Here is a 25,757-nt window from a genome sequence, read left to right on the forward strand (position 1 = left end):
TCACTCTGTCGAGCCACTTACAATATTCATAAATGCTTCAGGATCCACAGCTCTCTTCATTCTCCTGAATTCTTTTGAGTAAGTAATTCCATGAAACAAGTATGTCACAGCAACAAACAGCCGTATCTTCTCTCTGGATAAAATAGTATATTCAACCCTCAGTAGTCCTGCTCTGCACTTCTAACCCAGACAGGTACTGTCCTTTTCTGAGCAGGGAAATGCTGCCTAATACTGAACGGAGCTAGTCTGGTACTCCCTACTTGCTAGTTAAACAGAACAAATCTGACTTTAAACATGTATCAGAGGGAGTTTGACAGCAATCCGAATTCTCTGCTAGGGTTTGGACCATGACATTGCTCTCAATCAGGGCAAAAGTATCCGTGAAACCAAAGAAAGGAGCAAAGATTTCAAAGAAATGGATTTCACTTGTTCTTCTGAGAAGCAAGCCACTTGCATTACCATGCCATGCGTTTGTTCTGTAGATTAATTAGGAAGCATTTCTGGCAAACTCTGGGGAACACTGGAGTTATGGTGCAACTTGTAACTAAATCAATCATTGCCACAGTGAAAGTTTTCAAATGGAGACAACCAAGATGTTGGATAGTTAACTGAAAAACAAAGACAATTGGGAATAAACAAATTAAAATATTTATCACTTAATTAAGAACTTAGGAACCTTAAATAAAACACTTATTTATAGCTGCCTAAAATAATTTATACAAAGCTGCTCAATGGAAAAAATTATCCACTATATAGGTTGAGAATGGAGAAAAGAAGAGAAAGCTTTGATAAATGTAGTGATAAGTAGAGACTAAGTGCAAGGACACCCAGTTTTGTTCACGAAATGAGGAACACAAAAACCTGAGAGGAAACTCCTCTGCTCAGCTGCACACATAGCAGCTCCAGTCTGTGAACACCTGCGTACTCCTAGCCTGAAGAAGAAGTAGAGTGCTTGAATTAGCATCCTTTCTACACCATGCATACCTCTGGAGACGGCGTCTAAACCTCCGCTGACCCAGTGACAGAGCTCTAAGCTAGACTGAATTAGCCAACAAATCTACTGCATTTATGGTTTTCCCAATCAACGAGACTTTGCAATCGTTTCCCCAAATAATATGAATAGCTTATTTTTTTTCTTATCACAGAACAATTTATTTTCTAACTTTCGAACACTGCATTCTGATATAATCCTTGTCTTGAAAATACTTGCCTCCTTTTGTAGAAAAGGGAATAGACATTTTAAAAACTTCTTTTTACTTAGCTTCATCCTCTTTTCTTTTGGTTGAAAGCCACTGCTATCTTATTCCCACACCTGGCATTTTCCCACGCCTCTCCAGTTATCCCAAAATTACCCAAATCCAGGCTAGGTGAGTCATGCTACACCTCTTTAGCCAAAAGGAATCTTTCAAGAAATAATCTTTCACCCATGTGAGTTACAAACAAAGCGATATAACTAAATGTATTTGTTCTCAAATCATTAAATTACTCCTGAAACCTAGGCTTGGTACCATCTTTTGTAGCTCCCACAAAGCCTTCACCAGTTTTGGGTCAGAGAGATGTTAAAGTGTTACTGACCTTGTGCCAGAAATCATGAGTTTGGCTGTGTGACTGAGACGACAGAAGAATAGAAACTCAGTTCCTGGGTGTTTGGAAGAAGTGCTGGGTAAAGACAGCAGTCTCCAGTCATGCAGGACCTTGACAAGAAGTATCTATTTCTTTCCCACTACTCATTCCTTCTGCTCTCACTTCAGCTTTTCCCGAGGGTAGCACCAGAGAGAGGCGACTCCTTTTATTCTCAGACCTCGTGCTTTTCATCTCCTTCACCACCACAGCTACAACAAGGCTCTTTTTACTATCACAGGTTGCTGGATTTTCAAGGAGAATACCAGCCTCCGTGGAGTGGCAGAGCAGGATAAGGAATTTTGAAGACAAGTATGTTCATAGATATACCTTATCAGACCTAATGAAATTGTCAATAAACCTGTGACAATCTTCTCTTTTACTAACAGCTTGCAAAATTCCAGCTTCTCATGTTATGTGGAAAGGGAGGAAGGGACTCTGACTCTTTGATACTTCTAAAGATGTTATTACACATGTTTTGCTTTCATTCTTTTAATGTTCACGTTGCTGTTCTGTAATTCTACATTGCTGCAGGAGTGGTTTCAGGAGATTTTCCTTTATTCATATCTCACCTCTAAAATGGCCATAGAATAAAAAGGGATATTCCCTAAATGTATAGTTATGAAGCTAGAATGCCTTTCCATAATCTGTACGGATTTAAGAAACATGACCACAGTGGATGGCCACTTGTCTCAGTGGTCCCAAGCACGCTGGGAGTGGGCCAATATTACCCAGTAGCAGAAATTAGGTAGGTTTGAGTAGACTGTTAGGTCTTCAGGATAGGGACCTTTGTGAGGCTCTTCTCTTTGTGGAGTACAAGCATAATGCAGCCATGTTCCCTAACCAGTGTCCAAGGCATTAATGTAACACAGATTTTGCAGAAGTATGATTGAGTTGTTGGGTTTTTTTTCCACTTGCATATTCTGCTATAAAGCTGGTGGACTTTGCATTCTGCCTGTTCCAGCTCTGTATTCTTAAACTTCGGAACTAATTATTCTTCCTTGTTCAGTTCCCACTTGTTCCTCCAACTATTTATTGAGTCTCATAGATACCACTTGTCCACACAGAACAGATTAGATTATACACTGAGATGAACATCTACCAGTGTTTTGAACAGACTTTGATACTTCTATTTGTTTTATAGCTTGTATACTTTCTCCTTGCAGTACTGGCTCTGGTTAGGACCAGATTTATTTAAAATATCCTCAGAAGTAATTTTCTTTAATGTTTACAGAGCAGAAAGAAATGTGAGAGAAAGTCTCAGGAGAAGACCTGTTCCTACAAGATTTTCTAGCAGGTCTTCAAAGAGATATGTAATGGTCTAGCTTCAGGTTCTAGCAGAGAAGTACGAGATGAAATGATTTTCAAAGGACTGGTTTTGAAAGTATTTCCAAACATTGAGTCTACACATAGATTTATTGTTAATCTTCTGTTTGTTTCCTTTTGCATACTTCAACATCTTGCATCTTCCCTCTAAGAAAACCAGGTTTTCTCCTTTTCAAAGGCCCAGTGTCTTTTCAAGCTCAACATGAACCCTACGAACGAACTGTTTAAATACATATTTGCCTTTGAGTACCTCACGCTATTCTAACTAATTAAGATGTGCTATTAGCTTGCTCTGAACTAAGCCAGCTTTGTGTAGAACAATGCTTCATTGACAACAAGAACTCAGTATGAGGTAAAAGGACAACATGGAAATGACATAATACCATAAGTAGTTAACTAGTGGATAAAGTCATCATTGCACATTATTGACAGCATGTGTTTGAAGTGAGTGCTTGAGATGGGAAAAGAACATGAACAAGGGTGAGCGTTAAAACTATAGTGGGTTTGTTTTTACACACGGACATGCATATTCTGTCGAAAGTCATCAGGTTTCAGAGGAAGTTACACCCAAAGAGGTGTAAAATTCAGTGGAAATGCTTAAAGGTTGAAATGTCGCCATGAGGGGTGTTCCTGCAGCTTCACAAATGTGGTCATATGCAAAGAGACTTTAAACTCGTCAATCTAGGTGCTCTTATGTATAAATTGCTGACTACATTCTTGGGTTATGAAGCCTCAGTTCCTTTCAGTGCTCTTTCTGGATTAAAAAAAAAAACCCCAAACATCCAAACAAAACAAAAACCAAAACCAAAACAAAACAACTATGGACAGAATATAGAATCCTGAGCATTTTAGTGTTTTCTGCAAACTCTTTGCTCTCCCTATTCCCTCCTGTTTCAGGAGGGCTATGAAAGTGGAAGATATTTGCAAGCAGCTAAATATAGCAGTTCTTCAAGGATCAAATATGTCATTTCGGCTTCTTCATCCAGCTAGCCTATGGAGTTATCAGAAACATTTGGCTATTCTGAGTATGTTAAGGAGGCCCTTTACAGGAAGGTATGCTTTATTGAGAGACAGACTTGTTTTTGTGCGAGTTGCCAGCCACTGGTCTCCAAGGGAACACACAGCAGCAAAATCAAAAGAAAACGCTCCGTGCACTCATATGGCTTTAAAAATATTTCATGCCGTAATGGTGTAAGCAGCTGTTTCTTAAAAGTGAGCAAAACGCCGAGATCTAAGGATGGGATCTAACAGAGCGTTCTCCACAGCATCCCTGGGATATACCTGGGTGCTGGCAGTGTGGGCGCAAGGCCTGCCCTCAGCCACTCCACCCCATGCCATCGCCTTGGCTGGAGCCCTGTTGGCTCCCCGCACAGGTGGAGGTGCCTTCACTCAGGAGGTGAAGGCAGAACCCCTCCTGTCCAGCAGTTGCTGCTACACCTCCAAACAGCAAAGGTTGTCCTTCCAATGGGGTCCACGCACAGCCACAAGTGCAAAAGCGTGAAGCACTAGTGAGAACGGGTACTGCTTGAGTTGAAGGGCTGAAAAAATACATCTGGTGCTCATCATTAAGGTAAATGGCATGGGCTTGCCTGGAGGATTTCCAGCAATTAGGCTGAGTGACACAGTATTCTTAAGCAATGAGTGAGGTAGCTCTGAGTGGACACTTACATAATGATGATGCTTTCATGTGACAAAGGTAAAGTAAGAAGTGTCAAAAGAAAGGGCTCGAGGGGGGACAGAGAGGTGTGCATATCCATCTCTTCTGCTCACACCACTGACACCTTGCCTGGAAATACCCCAGGCAGTGCTGCCCTCCTGCCCAAGCCTCTTGGAGCCTCGGTCGTCCATAAAAGGGCAGCTCAGCAACGAAAACACAACTTCTGAAAACTTCAGTAATTTCCACAGCACTTTTTGGCTGATGCTGAAGTTTGTGAAATGTATGCAAAACAGGATTTCTTCACCTCTGAGGGTGGATGTAAATGAAGTCTCTGTTGCAATTCATGAGCTCTCCTTTTCAAACTGTTCTGCCCCACAGACCACATGTAATTCTTTCTATCCTTCTGTTAATTTTGTAGCAGTATCTCCTCACCTCCATATGAATCAACTGTAATGAGAAAAAAAAGGGTTTCATACATCTGCATACACATATGTGGAAAGCTGAATTAAGAACAGTTTATTCCTCTTGCACTTGTTGCTAAACGAAAGCCTCTGGACTGTGAATTCAAATCCTCTGGCAGAGGAACTGGAAGCAGTACCAGCACTAACCAAAAGTTACACTTGGTGTGCACCAGTCAGCGCCAGTCAAGGTGCCCCAGTCAGTCCTGGTAAGCGTGTGCCATTAAGCACTGCTAAGTATGGGCTAATGAATGAAGCTGGGGTTGAGTCAAGCAATTGTCTCCATTCAGTTTTGTGTTAGCATCATCAGGGGCTACCCTAGCTATTTTTAAGGATGGGTCAGAAGGTCTGTGGGCAGAGTGGCTTGGGTTTTTCTTAAAAATAAAAAAAATAATTAAAATAATAAAAAATAAATGAAAATAATTGCAAAGTTAAGATTGTTCCTTTGCACTTAGGGCTTAGAATATAATTTTGATCTTTTGTAAGGAAAATGGAATATGACAAAAGTGTTTTAACCTTTATATATAAAGGCACTTTAAATAGCAAAGCTGCATATCAAATATAGTCTGCATTTTCAATGAAAGCTTTCCTTTATACAGACAAATTTGTCTGCTCACCCCAAATCAATACCTTTCAAAACCAAATGAAGAGTCTACACGTTCTATTTTACTTATGTCAATAATATTTCATTCTCTTGCTATGCGAAGGAAGTTTAGTTCTAAAATGTTAGTGCCAACATATAGCTTCACCACACTGCAAAAATAGGACAGATGAAACCTATAGACAACTTTCAAGCTCTGCTCCTTTTGATGGTTGCAGTGGACATTCAAAGTTTCCCTGAAACAAGGCAATATTCTTTCATTAAGCCAAGCAATATCAAGCAAAGGCATAATTCTTACCATCACAAAGGAAATCCATGTCTTTTCCATGGTCAGGGTGATCTCCTTGCTTTGGAAGCATTTTGTGAAGTGCCTTGAGGTAGGAAGATTCCTTTACAGAGTGATCTGGCTGTTTCGCTCCCTTGGAGCAGGTAGCAGCAACTGTCTGGAAAGTGGTGAATTCCCAAGGTCTTTGTAGGAGTATGACGTGTCCCTCAGCAGGGGTGCCTTGTGGCTCCATGCTCTCTGCTAGTGGGGCTGTCAATCTGTAGCAGAGGAGCTCAAATGTTAAAGGAGAAACAGATCTGAAAAAAAATAGTAATTTGTATTTTCCTTTTGAAAGCCAGCAAGGAAAATTGGTCATGTCTTCACTGCCCAGCAATTTGTGGTGCAGTGATCCCCAGGCTGATTCTGATCTGCGTTGGCGGCATCCCCACAGAGGAGTACATAGAGGTACCAGCTCAGACCTGGCTCTGGCAGCTCCACTTTTAAGGTCCAAACCCCTTGCAGCGCACCCTGCCCCTCATCTGGCAAAGCCGGGCTGGCGTCTCTCTTCTGCATTGCCTGGCACCACTGCTCAGCCGGATCGCTCTGCACGTGTGTCCACAGTCTTGCTCAGGTCACCCTGGCATCTTGAAATAACTGCTGTCCAGGTCTAACGAGTAGGACATGGAACCACTTATCACTGATGTGTGACTCTGCTCAAGTAATTTTGGCTTCCAGGGCTTTTGTTTTCTTCTCATTCTCCAGCTGGCACCTCCACCTATGAGGATTTTGTGCATGGTCTGTCCCTAATACTTGCCTGAACAGTGTCTAAGGGATATTTCAGTTCAAGCTGCATTCCTGTTAACCTGAATGAGTATTCAGATCAGTAAATGAAAATCATGGCTGAAATCCTTACTTTTGTGCCCTAAGGGCTGTCATATTTTATTAATGTAAGCCATAAAGACAGACATGTCCTTATTACAAGTTGCATTGGCAGAGACGTAGGAGAATGGACTACTCGTTGGACTAGTCATTGATGAGGTTTTGCTTTGAAAAAAAAAAAACAGGAATACCTGGAAAAAAGATCTAAACAGATTTTTAATGGGTTTAATGGGTTTAACAGATTATTAGAGTTAGCATTACTGTCAAAATTTCCTATCAGAATTCCATGTTTAAAGAGTTGTTGCATGAACACTTGATGCAACACTGTTTTCCCATCAGTTTGTACCTTCAATTGATTGCAAGCTCCAGTTAAATATTTCCAACGATTGAGGTATCTCACTTTCTCTTCTTACCTCCTAATCATGCTGCAACTTTTACTGGTCAGGACACTTGTAGTCTCTCTCTTCTACTTGGTCATCTTTTTATCATGAAATACATGAAGCCTTAATTATTTTGCAGATGACTATGCTGCTATCAGTGAAAATTGGCCACAGGGCTCAAAACTGACCAGGGAACATGTAGACAGACACACAGACAGCATGATCTCCTAAGCATTGTTCACTTAGGAAGACAGCTAAGCCATTCTCCCTTAAGTCTTTGAATAAAAACACTACATGGTTCTGTATTGTTGCTGGATTGCTCTTATCTTCATGTTTTGAAAAGAGATTGTGCCATTGCGAACCATTTTTTTATACTAATGTAATTTTCAAATTATAAAAACAAGTAGAAACATTTTGCATAAATGAATTATTCTGATATTATAGAGCCTCTGAAGTTACAGTCTCACCCTTAGCGTTAGGGAAATGTACAGTGTAAAACTTGTATGTGCTGCATATACTGAGTACCTGCCTTCTTAATTTCATAAAAAAGCGTTTTTTTTCCACAGAGAGCATTATCGTAGGAAGCCCCCTGAAGTCAGTTCCATTGCTTCCTGCCCAGCTTTGCATGGTTCACTTTCAACAAGGGAGGAACTGAAATTAGACCTGTTCAGAGAAAACCTTGTTAAGACTCATCTAAGAATGGATGAGAAGTCAGTCTCCAAGGCTTTTGGCACGTACATGGAACGTTACTTTACCGTTTTGCTCAGTATGAATTCTCATCTGGCCTCTTCAACACCCTGGAATGTTCAACAGATTTTTACGAAAGTGAGCCATGTCACCATGTCATGTCCTTGTCACACCTTATGTCCTAGCAAAGGACATTGAAGGGGACCATTGGGATGATCTGTGGAAAGAGGCAGCCTTCCCTTCCCCGCTGCAGGACTGCCTGGCTCAGCAAGAGATCTCCCACATGATGTCTTCCCCATGCACGATGACTCCCGCGTGCAAGACGTTCCCCACACTGTTTGCTGCCGCTGGCGCCAGGGAGGAGGAGCAGCATCAGGGACAGGTCAGCTCTGACAGGGCTGCTGTGACCACGAGTAATTTTCATCTGGGGCTGCAGAGAATTACAGTCTCAGGGTTTATTTATTAGAAATTAAAATCAAAGCCAGAGCTAGATAATTGTTTATGGCAAACTGACTTCTATCCGTGGTACATCAGCTCTCAACTGCTATTGGATGAAATGATAACTACAGGGTGTATGTCCATACAGGGTGTGCACATGCAAGCCTCTACTCACAACGGCTCTTTGTTCCCCTAGATGACTACTCATCTCAGAGGGAATTTTGGGGAAATAGTTTTTGCAGTGTCACAGAATTTCCACCACTAATCTGCCCACTGATCTTTTTCTTATTTTCTTTTTTGTTTTTTTTTTAAATCTTTGGCCACTGCTACTATGGGACACTGGACAAGGAAGAGTGTAGCAAGATAAAGAGTTACTTGAGACGCCAATAATCCAGTCCATGGATCCATCAATAGATATGAAATAGATACCGTCAATAGTAAACAAACATGGGATTTGATGCCATTTGAGATGGCCTTGGGCATCCTACCTGCCTCTGGGATTTCTCCTAGGCTTTGTGTGTATTCATTTTGTCTGAACCAGTTTCTTTCTGGATCAGGTCTTGAGGGTATGAAATGTTTTATCCTTCTCTGTTAAAGATCACTTTATTTACAAAAATATCAATAGATAAAGACAACTGGATTTGCAAGTATCCTTCACTTGGTTTACGCAAAGCAGCAGCCAGATTTTCAGATGCAGAAGCAGCTTTCTGTCTCTGGTGACTGATGGGCATAAGAAGGTTAAAACTCTGTTGTCTGCAAAATGTTCGCTATTGGTAGCTGAACGTTATAAAAAAATACTCTGACGAATGAAAAGTGGGAGATTGTTTACAAGAAGAATTCTAAACAGTTTTCCCTTCCACAGGCAATTCAGACCAGCCATTTCTCTGCATTCAAAACCACAAAAGAGCTCTCCAGGATCACCAGCAGATCCCGGTTTTCAAGATCTTTCTCTATGACTGAGGCATCTCTTTGAACAGGAGCGGAGCATCTGACATCTCACATCACTCCAGGAGTAGCGATTTTAATGGAAACGCCAACCAACCTTTCAAGAAAATCTTAGTAAATTTATTAATTTATAACACCATTATAATTTAAATTATGGCTTTTCATAACTACTGCAAGCGTGGCAAGTATTAGTATGAGCATATAGGTTTGGATATTATGCCTAGGTTTCAGAATATCTGATGGCTAATGTCATTTTATTCCAAGTTCTTTGATGTGGTGCAGATTAGAGGGGTTTTGTTTGGTTTTGTTTCTCCCCCCCTCCCATTACTGATATATTTGGTTTTGGTATTAGCTCTGGTGGTAAGGCTATTTATGCCCAGACTTTTCTAGTCATGGGATGTTTTTTTGCATGCAGCAGGCCATTGGGCTAGCACAGGTCTGTACAGCATATACCGAGTATATGTAACTGAAAAGGATGTGCTGCAGAGGTCAGGTCTGTCAGCGTGCTAATCCCAGAAGGTTTGCTGACTTTGAATCATCAAATGTGCTCTGTGTCAGCTACCGAGCATGCACAGATCCATTTCTGTCTGGGAAATCACAGCCAGAAATAGAGTAACTGCACCTAATTGGAGACAATCATCCCGATATTTCCCATCAAAGTAATGTGGATTTACTGGCGTGGCACAAAATGAAATAGCAGGCTCTTACTATGCAATGCATATTTGTCTTGTTTATTAGTAATAGATAGCGGAGGTCATTTAGGATGAACCTGGTTTGCCAGATACAATTGTAGGATGAAGAGGTGTGATATCTTCCATACGAGCTGAGGTAAAGCTGGTTAGCTGCAATCATGGTGCTATAAGAATGTGCCATTCCCATACACACCCTGGTGTGCCATGTCTCTGAGACCCATCCAGGCATCTACATCTGAGATGGTGCACGTTGTCCCGCTGTTCCTCCCACGAAACCATACAGCTATGCTGCAAGAAGCAGCATATTGCACAACCTGTTCAAACTATCTCAGAATCAAAAAGCTGATAGAAAACTTATAAGGGGTAATTAATTATCATGTTTGCTTATGTTTGCTTTATGTTTGCTTTTTTCAGTCTGCCTTCTGGTCTTTGAAGGGAAAGGGACCACTCCTAACATACGTGACAATATCAGTTCCAAATTCAACCATATGTTGCCATGTTTCTGCTCAGGATGAATGAATCAAATCTTGATTCACCTTCTCATTGCTCATGAGGTGAGGCCCGCTCCTAACCTAGCCAGTGTCTTCTTTGTAGTCCTGTCAAAGTCTTCTTATCATACTGTTTTCTAGCATGTCCCTCGGCACTTCCTGTCCCTTATTTGCTGCTTATTTCAGTCTTTTGTCATGTTTTCTTATCTACCTGTTCTTTTTCATCTCTTCAGTCCTTCGTAAATCCCTCCTGTTTCTCATCTTTCCCACGCACCTTTTTCTGTCCTACATTCATGACTCGCACGTATTTTCTCGTCACACCGCCATTTCTCTTCTGTCCACCATACGTCTTTACATCCCATCAAGTGCTCAGGCATATCAAGACCCCAGGTGAAATCCCAGTGCTTCTGGTCAGGGAATTCCTTCTACTAAACCAGATTACTGATCCGAAGAGGTAACATTTCAATGCCATACCACTGGTCTGCTTCTCCAGACTGTACAGCAGCTGGCATGGCCTTTTCTAGTTTACAGAGGGGACAAGATGATGTGTGAAAAACCTACATTTGAGAAATTATCACAATTTTTAAAAAGAATTACGAACTTACCTTTGGACTTCATCCCTGGTCTACCAATGAACAGCTCTCAGCAATTCCACTTTTCTAGTAATGACAACTTGAAGTTATACCTCCATTGGAATTATGGTTATATTAGCTGAAGAGATTTCTTTCCATTCCAGTCTAACGTAGTCTAGCCTAGTCCATTCCATTTACTCTGTTCCCCAACCCATATATCCTCCTGAAACTCAATAGATTCTTTTTTAGAGAACAGACTATAATGCAACCTGTTGTTTCAGGTCTTTCTCTGAATATCAGGCAAGGATAATAGATATGATTTCTGAGATGTTGCCCATAAAACTATTTCCTGAGCGCTTTTCATGCATGTCCAGAGTGATTCATTCGAGGCAAAGTTATGGACTTGTGAACTCAGAGGTCTGTTAAAGTTTCTCATGACTGTTTTGAACAAATTCAGATTTTAAACATGATTAGATAGATCAAATGCAATATAAACCACAGCACAGTAGAATAGTAATTCTACTTGGCTTCAGTGCAACCTCTTCTCAGCAGCTATCCTGTGTAGATATTGAGCCCAATATACACCTCCTCAGCTTGTTCTCCACTTACATGGCAAAAGAACATAAGACAATTTTTCAAAGATGTCAGACTTATTCTAAAAAGAATAGAACAAAGGCAAAATCCTATTAATAAAAATATCTTGCATCTTAGCAACTACAGCATTAAAAACATTGAGACGGCCGAAAGAAATGAATGTTTTCAGAAATACGATTTCTCTAGTAATTTCAAATTACTGCTACATGAAAAAGCTGCAAAACTTAATTACAAATTGTCGTTAATGATTTTCTACTTGAGACCAGCTTTGATTGCATTGCATTCAACTTGTAATTTTCACTGTGCTTGCCTGAGACACTCAATTATTTTTTAAAAAGGAAAAAAAATAATCTGAATGGCTCATCTGAATGCCAGCAACACGAGAGTTACAGTCTTACAAAAGAGGTTTAAGACGTTGCTTAAGCTGATTTTTCTAACAACTTTTTAATTGTTTTTCTGACTTAGCTGTTTGTGGGACAGTAACTCCAGTAATTACTCTTGTAGATAAAACTATTGAGTAACAAAACTAAGCTTTTGCATGGCAGGTCTGTGCAGGCAGGGTGGCTGCCTGAGCACCTCGCAGGTGCCAGCCACACATGAGGGGAAATCATGGACAGTGCGAGGACGAGCGGGCAGCAGGAGCTGAACTCTGTATTTCTCTGCTGTCATTTACAGCTCTAAGCTGTAATAATAAAGGAGATGGTATGTTTTCCTTTGCCTTTTCTGGTAGTTTATGTCACACAATCTGTCCTGCTACCTTTTCTAAAAATGTAGTGTGCACTATTGATGGAGTAACTCCCGCACGTGGTGCTGTCTCAGGAAATAGCAATGCTGTAATTAATGGGTTTGAGGCATTCTTAATTGTAGCTGCAGGATACAAAGCAAAACCTATTTTGCCATTTTGTGTCAGCTTTTCCACGGTGGAAAGTGCTATGTAACAAAGATAAAAACAAAGATAAAAACCAAAGATATACAGTAACAGCAACCTTATGAATAATATCAGGATACAAAACTGAAATATAATTGGCATCTATAGCTATCTGATAAATACATAAGCAGAAGGACTGCGTTGTGCTTACATTTGGAGTTTTGCTTTAGAAGGAATCAGCTTGAATGAGGCAATGTTCGTGCCTGTGACTACTAGTTGGAAGTGAAGAAATCAGAAAACAAGTCAACATGAGGTTGGTAAAATAATTATAGCACAAATGTGATAATTTAGTAGTATGCGATAAGAGCCAGGAGAAGTAAAGGCAACAGCAGCGCCTTCTCCATTTCCAAATAAGTCAGCAAGAATTTGCTTGCTTGCAATTTCCTTCTTATGGCACTTCCACATGAGAGCTGTTGACAGTAAAACTGTAATATTTTTACACTGTGCCCACATCCAATCGCAATGTGAAACCCATAACATGTCTCTTGCTGGTGAAGACTCTGATTTCCATTTATGCTGCAGCTGATTTCTTCTGAGCTTGTAGATGCTTGTATGAGAAACAGATGCTGAGAAGGAAGAATAATTTATTTGAGAGGCATAAGATAAAGTTTACCTTCATGCCTGGGCCTGGGCTTTGGAGGGGAAAGTGTAGCTAAAAGATGTAACTCACTTGCCAAGCCCTTCCTCTCTAGAACCTCTCAGGTCAAGCTTCCCTGCCATGCTGCTACAAATGTATATGGCCAGGGAAAAGCTTCAGGTTGCCTGGCCCATCTGACCTCATCCACCAGCTTTGGGAGCATGGAGAGGATCAAAGTGTTGTAATACATCTGCACCTTCAATGGCAGCCTCAGTCCTCCAGAGCACATGATATGGGGACATACTTCTGCAGGGTGACATAAACTGAGATGTGGTCCCTTCGTCTGCTTGGGCTAGGAAGCAGGCTTCCTCCAATGCTGGGGACTGTCTCCTCAATAGGCACAAGAGTGAAAGAGGTAATAAAGAATGTGAACAAAGCTTTACAACCTTGAGAGGCAGAAATGCAGTGCTACTACATCGAATTCAAAAGTACTGTCACTATACCAAATTCGCCCAGACTACTACTGAGTGTGGCTGAGAGGAGCCAATGTAGAAGAGCTTCTTCAGCTCAGTTTTGTGCACAGTTAAGCTCTTTGTGTACCTCTGTTTTCTCATGCTATTGAAGGAAGTAATGCAGTCTGGCACAAAACATTACTGAAAAAAACAAACTTGCTTTTTTATGGTGAAAAGTTTGTAGCAGGCCAGCAGGCAGCACCAGTTGGAAGGTGAGCATTGCCCAAAACCAATAGAAAAGCCTAACAATTTAGTTGGGGCTGCCATATAGTCTCCTTTCAGCAGGCTTGTCTCCTGTGGCTGCCACTTTTCTTTCCTCCTAGGCACAACTTGGTAGGTGTTACCTCCCGATGTGGCACTGAAAGCCTCACCCAAACCAGCAACTGCAAGTGTGACTCTCCAGGGAGAGCCTGCGCAGGCGCAGTGGGCGATGCAGCAGCCAGGGAGCAGGGTGCCAGCAGGGAGCCAGGGGCTGCTAAGTGAGGTTGTGCACCTGGGTGAGTACCAAACCCAGCCCCTCTTACAGGGGAGTTTTGGAGAGGCAGGCAGTGGAAGAAGAGTTAGAGCAAGGAGGAACTGTGCACTCATGTTACCATATGGATAATTCTGTTTAGCATGGATTGGTCAGGTCAGATTAAATAGCTCTTCTGAATGAGGCCAGCTCTGGGGTGGAAAAGTCTGCGGTGAAGGAGAGGCTGGGCAGAAGGAAGAGATGGATGTGGGATTAGTGGGGATTAGTGTTAAAATGCTGTTCACAGCTTCCTCTTGTGTCATACAAAGTTCCATTTAGGTGCACACTGGGGGGAGGAGGAGCTGCCAGGAAACATTACCCTTCCATTTTTCTTAATATTTTTCTGCATTTTTGTTTGTTTGTTCTGTCTGAAGTATGAACGCCCTCTTTAGCCTGTGATCCAAAGACCTGGGTTGGAAAATCAGGTTCCTGGTGTTTTGCAAAGAGCCTAAAAGCAGGATTCAATAAAGTCACATGCTGAGTGAATAGCTGCCTAGAATTACTTTGCTAAAGGCACCGTAATTATTCACTAGTACGTAACCTCAGTGCAGTCATTTCCTTAGTGCTATGCAAGTTGCTACATGGCAGCTAGAAGCCAGATTCCTGCTTTTGCCCATGCCATGCCAAGAAAATGAAGGAGCTGACAGTTCTGAAGCAGGTTTGAGACCTGGTTTCTGGTTCCTGTTACTTCTTGCAGAGCACAAAATGCAGGAGTCCAGCCAAATCAGAATCTGCATTTCTGGCCCAGCACATGGGAGAATCTCTCAAATGGGATGGGAGAAGATGCAGAGCTGAGAAGTGGAAGGGTTGCAGGTGTGTGAACTTGCAGCATTTGTAATCAAGTGGAGACAGGTCCTCTCCTGCATGCCGATATGACTCAACACTGAATTAGGAACCACCCACGCTACTCATGCCAATACCAGTGTTTGCTGCTGCAAGTGTTGCACATGCAGGTATGAGCTGGCCATTTCTGATTTTGAGTACTGACACTGCAGAAACTGCACACTTTTCTCTCCAAATAGACCTTGTTTTTGTAATGCTGCTGTTATGCAGCTAAAACATTCATATCCATGTTTTAAACAGGGATCAGTGCTCAGAGGAACTGGGGCCCAGAGTCCCCGGGGGGAAGCTAGGGAGTTTGGAGTGTGGCAGTCTAGATGCCTGGCGTGAAGTGGGGGCACTGTGGTGGGGCAGGTAGCATACCTGCCTTTGAGTCTGTGCAACACCTACTCATGCTAGTATGTGCTGGAGACAGAGAGGAACTGTAACCAAAGCCTGCACTGAAATCTATTCTTGCCTTCACATAAAACTTAAAATGGACGAATTGTTTGCAACCTACTAGTTCACAAAGTTGTAGAGTGTTTCCACTGCACACGTACATGCAAAGCAGGCAAATTTTTCCTCATGCAGGGAAATCTTTGCGGGAAACTTTGACGAAAACAATTTCAGCCAAGATTACCATGCAGAGTTTCAGCTTACACATGTATTTCTTTTGGATGATTCGTCTTGTTTCCTTTCAGTATGTGAATCCATAGGAGTTTAGAGCTCTACACGTTCAGCTCCACTTCAGTGACTTAATCTCAATGGATCAGCCGTATCATGAATTAACTGTAATGCAAGCATAAATTCTATAGCAGTGTTCATGTGCTGCTGTGTGGACTTACAGTTCAAGGAGCTGAAATTCAGATATTACTGCACAGTTAATAGCGTCAAGTTCTTCCTCTTTTTCTTTTCCTTCATATACAAGCCTCCCAACAGCTCTCCTCAGCACCTCTGGTGCTTTCACCACCAGATGATGCCTCTCACAGATAGATGCAGGGAGAGGAGCCAACAGAGAAGTGCACACTTAAGCAAATTACCACTGGGCCCTCTGCAAAGTCATTTGACACCCCCTAAGGCTGAACATTTATTTTGCACTGGGACTTTAAAAAAAGCCCAGAGAGTGCATTTATTTAAGCAGCTGAGCTGCTCTAACAACCTGCTGCCTCTGAAAAGGGTGCTTTTAACCCTCATCCCTTTCATTTTGTTGTTGGCCCTTCCTTTTGTGAATTTATTTGGCTCATTACCCCAGATGATAGCCACCTGCTTTCTTTTTCCTAATTATTTTTCCTCTGAGCTGACAAGCTCTGTCAGCTGGTGGAGCTGGTGCGTGGCTCCAGGGGTGGGATTAGTGGTGAGGAGCAGAGCAGAGGATGTATAAGCAGGCTCCTTGGCAGGGGCAACCCCAAGAGAAGCTCAGCTCTCATGGTGGGAAAGCATGTCTACTGCTGTTTGGTGTACAGCTCGGCTGTCTCTGGAGCATCCTGCCCTCAGCTTTGTGGTCCCAGCACTTCACTGGCACTGGTGCAGGCTCTTGGCAGACTCCAGGGTGAGCCAGCCACGGACTGAGTAGGTAATTCAATGCCATAGAAAAGACAAACAGCTTTTTTTCCAGCCTTCATCTCTTAAACCAGGCCAACACAAGAAAGCAAGCAAGAAAAGCAGCCAGGTCCAGTGCTGTCTTCAGGAAGGATGAGCTACCGCCTCACCTATAGCTTCCTCTAGTCTTGCTTCCTAAGGGAAACCTACAACAGCCTTTCAAAAGGTGAACCTAAAAACTGAAATACCTAACTCTGCATGCTCTAAAGATTACAAACTCATTCTGTGCATTTCATAGGGCAATTAATTTTACTCCCCATACACTTCAAGGTACCACAGGTGTTCTCACTGAGTTGCTTCTCCTCTTGCCAGCTAGCCCTGCTGTCCGACCTGTAGGAAGCATGGGACAGATTGAGTAAGGGCTGAAGGATGAAATTTGGTGCAAAGCAGCTGTCTCCACCTAAGCTGCCCTGGAGCTTTGCTGAGGGCTAGAGAGGAGGCTGCAGAAATGCAGTCTTCCTCTCATCAGCAGATCACTTGATCTGCTGGGAGCAGTGCCTTTTAAACAAACCTTATCTCTCTGTGTGTAATTAGTTATGCAATGTTCAAAGAAGAACCTTGGATGATGCAGAAAGCTGAGCCTGTTAATGAGAGCGGGTCTAATAGAGCAGACATGTGATGGAGCTGGGGAGCTGGCACATCCTTTTGGGGCAGTTAGCAAGGGTGGGTACTGCATTAGCATAGCTGGGTTGGGACCTTTGTTGATGCAGGTATGCTGTTTGGCCACCAACTTTAAAAGCAATTAGGTTTGTTTTCATATCTTAATGTGATGCATACACTAGCTTGTGGGTGGAGCTGTGGCTGGATTCCAGGCTTGCTGCTATCAGTTGTGCAGTGTTAGGCTGTAAATGGGCACAATTTTCTGGAGACATTTTTGCAGGTGCAAAACCTTCCTAAAGGCAGATGCGTATGTGACTCTTTCCTAGCATGAAGTTTTGGGGTGAAGGGTTAATTTGTGCAGCCAGAAGGAGGAGGTCTCTAATCCTTGTATGGTGTTTAGAACAGATTGATACCAGCTATCTTTTAAACATTGGTGATGCAACACAAAGCTTTTGTTCGTGTCTCGTAGGAATGGCAAGAGTGTGCAATCACTCATAAGCTGCTCTGTGGGACAGAGTTTTGTTATCACACACAGGCAGTCCAATATTGTGAGTCAGTATCTTCCACCTTCTTCCCCATCTACCTCCCTAATTAGGAGTCAATTAAAAATATTTTATTAAAAAGTAGCATTGGGTTCTTACCTGAATTGCCTTCTGATTTTTGAATGCTTACAAATCACATTCTCACACTTGAAATTACACTGCTTTCCTAAATGAACACAGTGATTGTGACTTGGAGAGCTGAGACTTTAAAGAAAAAATGTTTTTCCAAGAAAAACAGCCAAGCCCTACTGGCTTCTACCTTATAAATAGTCTAAGCAGGTCTCAGGGATCTTCTTATTACCACCACCTCACCCCAATGCTCTGTGTATGGACTGAGAGCAGTTACAACTCTTCATCCCAAAAGAGGTGACAGGATGGCCTCATGTCACATGTCCAAGAAAACCCAGCCACCTCCCATGTGCAGCCAAAAGAGTTGCCTGGTGCTGATGAGATGGTCTTGGTGACAGTATGTGCAGGCACAGATGGCATTTCTGGAAGCAGAAAATTTCAGTCCTCAGATGGGAGAGAGCCAAGGGGATGAGCTGAACAGGAGAGAAATGCCTGATTATAGGTGAATGGTCCTCGAATGGCAGAACATATGGTAGGACTAAGCTAAAGGTAAAGGATTCAGGGAAGAGCTAGCATGGAAGGGACTGGTGGGACAGCATTTGTAACTTTTTTATTGCCTTTGCTCTCTGGGTCCCATAATTAACACACATAGGGAGTTACACATGGTCTGCTGCACCAGTGCAGTGCTGAACTTCATGACCAGAGTCGCCACATCATCCCAAAGCTCTTGTGACTCAAGAGGTTTGTCCAGGCAGGGGACAGCAGGAAGCCCCAGGGCTCCTCCCTGCTCCTGCGTAGGTGTCCCCAAGGTCAGAGGTGATTTCCCTGTGAGCCTTGGAGTGTGTCTCAGGGGAGGGCACTTAGCAGGTGCTAACCTCAAGGGTGTGCTTGTTATCAGGCCACCTCTGGAATGGCGTTTTGGATGCCCTGGGCCTGCTGCAGCCAGCCCAGGTGCTGTGAGGGCTGAGTTGGAAGTGTCCTAGCCACTAGCGCTTCCACACACAGCAAGGGAAGGCGGGAGACAACGGCCCACAGCAGAGGCTGCTCTGGGGGGTGGCGGTCTCCCCTCGTCCTACGTGCTGTGGCCTCATGGGAGGCGCATACCACAACCGTGATGTTAGGCAGAAGCAGCTGCTGTGAAGTGCCGTAACAGAGGACTGACCCTCACGTGAGGCCAAGGAAGAAGAAACCTTACTGTCCTGGCACTACCCTGGCCAGAACACCACCCGTCCCCTGGGTATGGCACTGCAGGGGCTAGGGACTGCCACTGGCCCTGTCACAAGGTGTGGGACCGTGTAGTGCGGGCAGCCCCTTGAAAAGGGGGTGCTGCAGTTGTGTCATGGAGGCAGGGAGAGCAGGGAGGGCCACCTCTTGAGGCTTCTCAGCTGCTAGAGCGGCACAGAGAGATGCCAGTGGCAGGGGTAGCAGGTCTGCCTTGTCCTTGTTACTGCTGAGGGCTCAAAAGAGGCCTGTGGAGCTGAGAGGAGAGAGGATGACAGGAGCATCAGGTGGGGTGAGGATGGGTGTTGTGTCTGACGTGGTCTCTTCAGCCTCACTCTCCACGTCCTCCAAGCTCTCGCTGACAGAGGGGATGATCTGCACCACCTTCTCTTGGAAATGCACTTGCTTGCGTGGGGCTGGTGGAGCCACTGGTTGGGCAGGAGCTGCTGGAGCCAGGCTCTTGTCTTTGCTGCCCTTTAGGATGCTCTTCATGTGTCCCAGCAGTGAGCGGTGCTGCTCCCTCTGGGCCCCATGGAAGGTGTAGGTCTGCTCAGTGTCACCAGCAATGGTTGGGGCTGCCACGGTGGCTGATGGGTCCACGTACTGGCCCACCTGGGGATGCGTCTCTTTGTGCCCTGGGCTCTTCCTTCTCTTGCTCAGCAAGAAGTAGGCCAGGGCAGTGAGCACCAGCATGGACCCTGGGGAGAAGGCCAATATAGCAATATAGCAAAAGGGTTGGGGCAAAGTGAAGAGCTCACCAAGCAGGGCTTGGTCCCACTAGCTCAGTGGTCCCCACAGCCGATCCGCACCCCGCATATCCCCACCCTCTCTGGCTCCCAGCAGACCATGCTCCTCTTCCATCTGCACTACTTTCCACCCCAGCACAGGCTCCTCACCAGGGATGGTGACGTGCCAGACGAGGACAGGATGTAGGAAGCAAGCCACTGACAGCAGTGTGTACCCCAGAAATTTCTGGAAGCTCCCTGGGCGTCTAGCTCGCTTCCAGCAGGCCTGTGCCAAGGAGTCAGGCTCATATCTGGAGAGAGAAACAAAGGTCCTTGTGAGATGGGGCACCAAGCACATGGCAAGCAGATTTGGACTTAACAATCACCCATCTAAAGGTTCAGATCCTCACTATGGCTTGCCAGGTAACCACTGTGTTGGTCAGGGAAAGTAAGCAAAGCCTGAGCCCTCCCAGTGGAGGAAGATGCCAGGGGCTACATCTGCCAAAAGTCAGCATCTCAGGCCATCTCTCCTTGGTGTGTTTGCCCACTCGGCAACTAGTTGAGTATCTATTAGCTAAAGTAAGGCATTGCCTTTAAGCTATCAGGGCTTTTGAGTTTATGCTAAAAGACAGCAGAAGTGCTCAGCCTCTGAGAAATACATAAAGATTTTCTACATTCTAACTTAAACTTCTGTGCTGTCCTGGGAAGGAGATGCAGCTCATCTTTGGGATCTTGCTCGTCCCTCAACGCCGGTACATTGTAGGGCTTCATACCGTGTGTTAAGCAGATGCTGCAGACCAGGGTTTATCATGCTGATGCTCAGCAAATTATTGCACAAGTCTGGGTAAAAATATGGGTTTAATTCTCTGTGGACATGGCCCCACTTACCTCCCCCCTGCCTGAGTTCACTTGCCATGGCTTAGGGGCAGGACCTTTGGTTTGAAACTTGCAGTTCAGCTAGGTCTGGTGTGCCCTGTAAGAAGCAAACTGCCTTAGGGAGGTCCCACCTAGGCTGGAGAAGACTGGACAGGATCTACTCACGTGAAGCACATCTCCAGGAACAAACTGATAAAGAAGAGGCCTTCACAGACAGTAACTGCAAGCCCTGAAAAACTGAAAGGTGGAGCTGTCAGGGGGGCAGGGCCGGGCTTGAGTATGCTCTCTGGGTGGCAGAAGGGGCACGAAGGGTCAGGATGTACTGTCCAGTTCACAACAAAGTCTGTGTGCTGAGGTCTGAACTCCCTCCACTCAGCTGGTTTGTGGAGGAAAACTCAAATCCCTTCTGCCCCGAGGGGGTCCACTTGCATCCAGTGTCACTTTTGGCCTGTCTGAGTCTGCAATAGGTGACGCAGTAGTACCACTTTCTGTAACAGAAATAGCTTATCTGAAACCTAGAGATGGAGATCTGAATTCCCCAAATCCCTGGACGCTGCTCCCTGCTCCTGTTGCAGTCTAGTCTGGTGCTACATATGATGGAGCAGTCGAACATGTCACCCCCACCGGCTCTGATTCCAAGGGCAAAAATACTCACAGCAGGTAGAAAGCCAGGCTTTTGAACTGTCCTTGCTGCAGAGTTTCTACACCCACACCGATCAGCACTAGAAAGAGAAAGCAGGAAAGATGACTACTGCTGGGCTGGTTCCCAACTCTCCTGTGCCCCACCAGCTCCTAGGATTGATGCCCTGGTTTCCCCAGGAGCTGGTGAGGCTGCTCCATGCTGTGCAGCATGTTAGGACTGCCAGCACCAGTGATTTATGCTGACACAGCAAGCCAGGGGGGTCAGAGCTGAATGCTGGCCTTGACATACAGCCTGGAAACCCATCCCACCTGCATCCCTGTCACAGCAGCCGTGCCACTGCGTGGGCTGGGGTGAGGTGCTCTGAGGACACCAGCTGGCCTTGGACTGCTGGGAGAGGTTGAGCAGTGGTGTCCTCTGTTCTTTCCACCCCTTGTCACACCTGACCATCGTGGCTGCCACAGGAACCTCCCTCGCAGCATCCCATCCACTTCTGTCCCCTTCCAGTCTGGAGGCCTCTCTGCTCAGGACCCCCAGCACCTGCCATCCTCACTCCCCTGCCCTCCCTGCTTGCCCAGGCCTGCTGCACCCAACATGGTGCTGCAGGGCAGCAGCAGGACAGGAACCATGCCAGCTGCCTTCACAAAGGGCTGTAGCCATGGCATCAGGATTCTTTGCTAGCCAAACAGAAAACATATAACAGGAGCAGACAGATTAAAAACAGAGAATGAACGTCCCCTCAGTGCCCTGGCCAGCACAGCACACTGGGGAGTCAGTTTAAGGGGGATTAAGAGCATTAGTGAGGCTAAAGTCTTCCCTGGACTGGCTGCTGGGGGCCAATAGCTTCAGGGGATGGAATATTTTCTTCAGCATCCTTCAATTCTCCAGAAGAATATTTCCAAAATGGTGCAAAAATTACATGCTTTGCGCCAGCTGCAGCAAGTTGGTTGGTCCGCAACCAGATGCTCACGGTACATAAGTGCCAGCAGCGTGAGGCTGAGCAGGCCATAGGTCTCACGGCCCCGGCTTTGCTCTATGCAGTCTCTACACTCCTGTCCACGCTTGATGTCTCCACGTCTCACTGAGCATTCACTGGTGCTTAGGAAGTTCACCGCTGGTGCTGCTCAGTATATGCTGGCCAAAGCTTGAGGTGCCAATTGGCTTCATTTATCTGAGCTCTGATTTTTCCCCATCTGGAGAATGGCACCAGGCTCCCAAACAGGGATGCAGACCAGTGTCCATCAAGCTCGCAAAGTGGGTCAATGCTGAGGATCTGTGCCTGAGCACACAGCCCTCCTGTCCTGGCCAAGCAAAGCCCCATCAGAGTGCTATGGTCTTGCTTTGGTTCCTTCTGTGTCCCCTGCAGCTGCTGGCCCCTGTCAGCCTGGGGAACGCACCACTCTCCTCTGTAGAGGCTGCCTCTCCAGCCCTGAGCGGAGGCACAGGGAAGCCAGGCTCATCAGAGCACTCTGAAGCTGTGAGCTGTGTAATCCTGCACGCAAAGTATTGTCCTTTGCTATCTTGTGACTGAGAACCCTCCTTCGTAATCTTCTCTACAAATGTGGAGTTCATTCATTAGTTCCCTGTGGGTGAATGCGGAATTCAACAGCTCAGCTGTTACACTTGAGTCTCTGTTCTGGATGGGGAAGTTTTTACTCATTTTGCACAGCTTCTGCTTCGTCCACAAAGCTGTTTGGATAAAGAATCTGCAAGAAGCAGAGGGCTGTTTCCGAGGTGTTTGTTTGGACTAGTTGCTGCCTAGATTTGGATCTTATCCAAACCATGTGGCTAAAGGCACATGATTGGGAATTAAATGGTTGAAAGCATGAGAATTAAGAAATAAGTAAGGACTCTCTCCTAGATGCAGAAATCACAAGGCCTGAAATCTCTCAACAACAGAGATGCCCCAAACACTGCAGTGAATTGCAGGGCTGTTCGATCGCTCCTCGTGAGGCTCTGCCGACGGCAGGGCTGTCTGTTTTCTCACACACGAGAAACCATGTAGCCCCACCACTGTAGACAGCCACTACACTCCAAGATCTTGGTGGAAGGGAAGGTTTATATTAAATGTGCAACCTTCTGTATTTGCAAGCTGCTTGTGGAGCTGGCCAGGCCTCTCAGAATCAATTAGTGAGGCTGATGCACTCTCCTCTCCCTTTCATTTTTTTTTTTCAAACAAAACCCATGGGATTCTCTTAAGCATGGTTTGAGTTTCGTGCAAAAACCTCATCAGGCACTAAACAATGAATCACACTGTTTTCTTACTCCGTTGAGACACAGAGAGGAATAAAACAGGCACCTCCCATTCTTCACTGGCCTTTTGGGAAAGTCAGGTGATGGTGGGAATGCATCAGAGCTATGGAAAGGCATAGAGCTTGGTGATGCAGCTGTCTACACTCTGTGGTGCTCAGCAGAGAGACAACGGCACTGCTCATTTCAAGAACTACATAAAGAGGTGCAGATGATACAAATTATGAAAAGAAAACAAGGAGAGAGAGATTACATTCCACTAAGACACTTCCAAATTGTAAGCTACCTTTGATTTTGCTGTTCTAGCTTTAGTTTTCCCATAGCAACAAGCTCATGTTTTCTCCCAGGAAAATCTCTATGAGTTTCCTTGGAGCTTTAAAGGAGAATATGACCAGCATGGGGCTCGTGTGGGCCTGAGGGGAATGGGGATGGAGAAAATAAGAGATTTGCATGTGCTGGTTAAAGCTGTGTCCCAACTCCTATCTGTTGCAGTCTCATCATAATGTGCACTTATCTACTGTGAGTTTGTATAAACTCAGAGGCTCAAATCTCTGCCTGTTATCAGTGTTTAAAGCACATTCCAGAGCACAGCCTCCAGTGTCCCAGCTGGGCTTTGGGTGTCCTTGGGGACCTGTCCTCTCTGCAGCTGACCTGTGTGCTTTCCACTTCACCCCTCACTTGAGCAAAGTGTCTCTCATGGCTGTCTGCGGTTGATAAAGGAAATGAGGAGGTAGGAGGGCCTGCTGTGACCTACTCTACAGTGTCTGAATCTGAAATTCCTGGGGGTCTGACACAGGAACCACAGGCACCACCTCAGGTCACCTCTGGTTCACACCTCCAGCCTTTAGGCAAATCAGGAACTTTGATCTCTGCTTTACTTGATGGGGAAACTGAGGCAGAGAGCACTGCCTATTCTGTCCTGTAACAGTGAGTCAGCAGCAGTACCAGAGTGAACCCCTGAGCCGTCTGGGTTAGGTATTTCCCCACATGTCATCCAGAGATGCCTGACTGAAGAGGATTATTCACCACAGTTCAGTCCTTCTGGGTGAGGTGCTGTGCCTGAGACATCTGGCTCGAGACATCTGGCTCAACACACCTGCATTTCACCTGAAACCAAGCGCTTGGATGTGTCACCAAACCCAGAGGATGTTGGTCCCAAGCAGCCCCTGGCAGCGGGTGAGAGGACACAACTAACCAGGTGGGTGAATTTATGATGTTTGTACTGCAGCTATAACCTGAACTGCTTCCTGAGCCTGCTGTCTGACGGGTTGCTAGAGAGGCAGAGCAGCAGTTTGGCAGTAGCTGTGCCACCATAGCTGAGACCTCTCCATCCTGCCTGGCACGGGATAACTTACTGTGCACAGCGCAAGCTGTTCCTCCTCTGTTTCCATATCCCACAGAGCAGCGTGGCAGTTTTGCGCAGCCATCAGTGTTTTGCTTTTCAGCCTCATTCACATCCTGCCTGTGCCCAGGTTTATTTCACGATAATATAATATAATTTAATTTTATTTTCCGTTTGTGCTTTAGCTTGTCCTCTGCTGTACTGAGTGGTGGCTCTTCCCTTCTGATGTCTCACTGTGCCTCCCACAATATTTGGAAAGAGCCTGGCCAGACACCCAGCTCTCTCCCTTCCTGGGTCCCAAACCAAGTGATTACATTTCATAGAATCATGGAATCATCAAATGGTTTGGGTTGGAAGGGACCTTAAAGATCATCCAGTCCAGTTCCCCTGCAATGAGGGGATTCCTCGTCCCCCTTGTAGGATGAGGCAGTGGCTGCACCTGGCCAAAGGCAGGGAGACAGCTCAGAGGTCCCAACACCCACTCAGTGCCTTTTAGTTCCAAAGAAAAAGAGAGCTCGCTCTTACCTGCTGCAGTGGAGATGCCCAGGAATCGGCAGGTGTATTCCAGGGCACTCCAAAACGCCTTGTGCCGCATGGTGAGAAGATGAAGATTGCAGTGCCAACCAGGCAGAAGCTCCTCTTCAGAGCTCTTGCCTCACAGGTATCCCAGCAGCTCCCAGCCACAGACAGAGCCTCCCGTGTCCAGGACCAAGCGACCTTCCTGAAGGAAAGGGCAGTGTATGCAGGACTGGCCACCTCCACTGGGGCCTCCCAGGAGAGGGTGGTGGGAGAGCGAACTGCTACCACAGGGAACCGGTCAGTGCTGCTTCCCACTGCTCCCGCGGGGGCTGCAGACACTTGGCCTTTTCCTGCTTGCTTACTGCTTGTTTGCTGCCGACCCAGCAGTGATTAATGATTGGTAAGGCGGGTGTACGGCTTTGGGA

At 45.3% G+C, this 25,757-nt stretch overlaps 2 protein-coding genes across 3 annotated transcripts in view; both read right to left on the reverse strand.

Moving 5' to 3' along the window:
* The window catches only part of LOC104547872 (lipase member M-like), a 12,493-nt gene extending 9,112 nt beyond the window's left edge, over window positions 1-3,381 (reverse strand). The window contains exons 1-3 of one of the 2 annotated variants that reach the window (XM_010193724.1): window positions 3,368-3,381; window positions 1,576-1,677; window positions 22-133 (exon numbers count right to left, since the gene is read on the reverse strand). In XM_010193724.1, coding sequence (XP_010192026.1) covers window positions 22-133; window positions 1,576-1,677; window positions 3,368-3,381 — 228 coding nt within the window. Of the gene's footprint in view, window positions 1-21; window positions 134-1,575; window positions 1,678-3,367 lie in introns of those variants that run through there. The other variant, XM_010193725.1, reaches the window with a different exon arrangement.
* Window positions 3,382-19,217: 15,836 nt separating this feature from the next.
* Window positions 19,218-25,408, reverse strand: TMEM72 (transmembrane protein 72). Its single transcript, XM_010193726.1, has 5 exons — window positions 25,339-25,408; window positions 21,237-21,303; window positions 20,747-20,818; window positions 19,877-20,016; window positions 19,218-19,678 (listed from the first exon to the last, which is right to left on the reverse strand). Exons 1-5 carry the CDS (start codon window positions 25,406-25,408, stop codon window positions 19,218-19,220), a joined length of 810 nt encoding a protein of 269 aa, XP_010192028.1.
* Window positions 25,409-25,757: the final 349 nt, after the last annotated feature.

The sequence above is a fragment of the Mesitornis unicolor genome, unplaced genomic scaffold (assembly GCF_000695765.1).
Source record: "Mesitornis unicolor isolate BGI_N332 unplaced genomic scaffold, ASM69576v1 scaffold46361, whole genome shotgun sequence".
In the NCBI taxonomy this organism is placed as follows: domain Eukaryota; kingdom Metazoa; phylum Chordata; class Aves; order Mesitornithiformes; family Mesitornithidae; genus Mesitornis; species Mesitornis unicolor.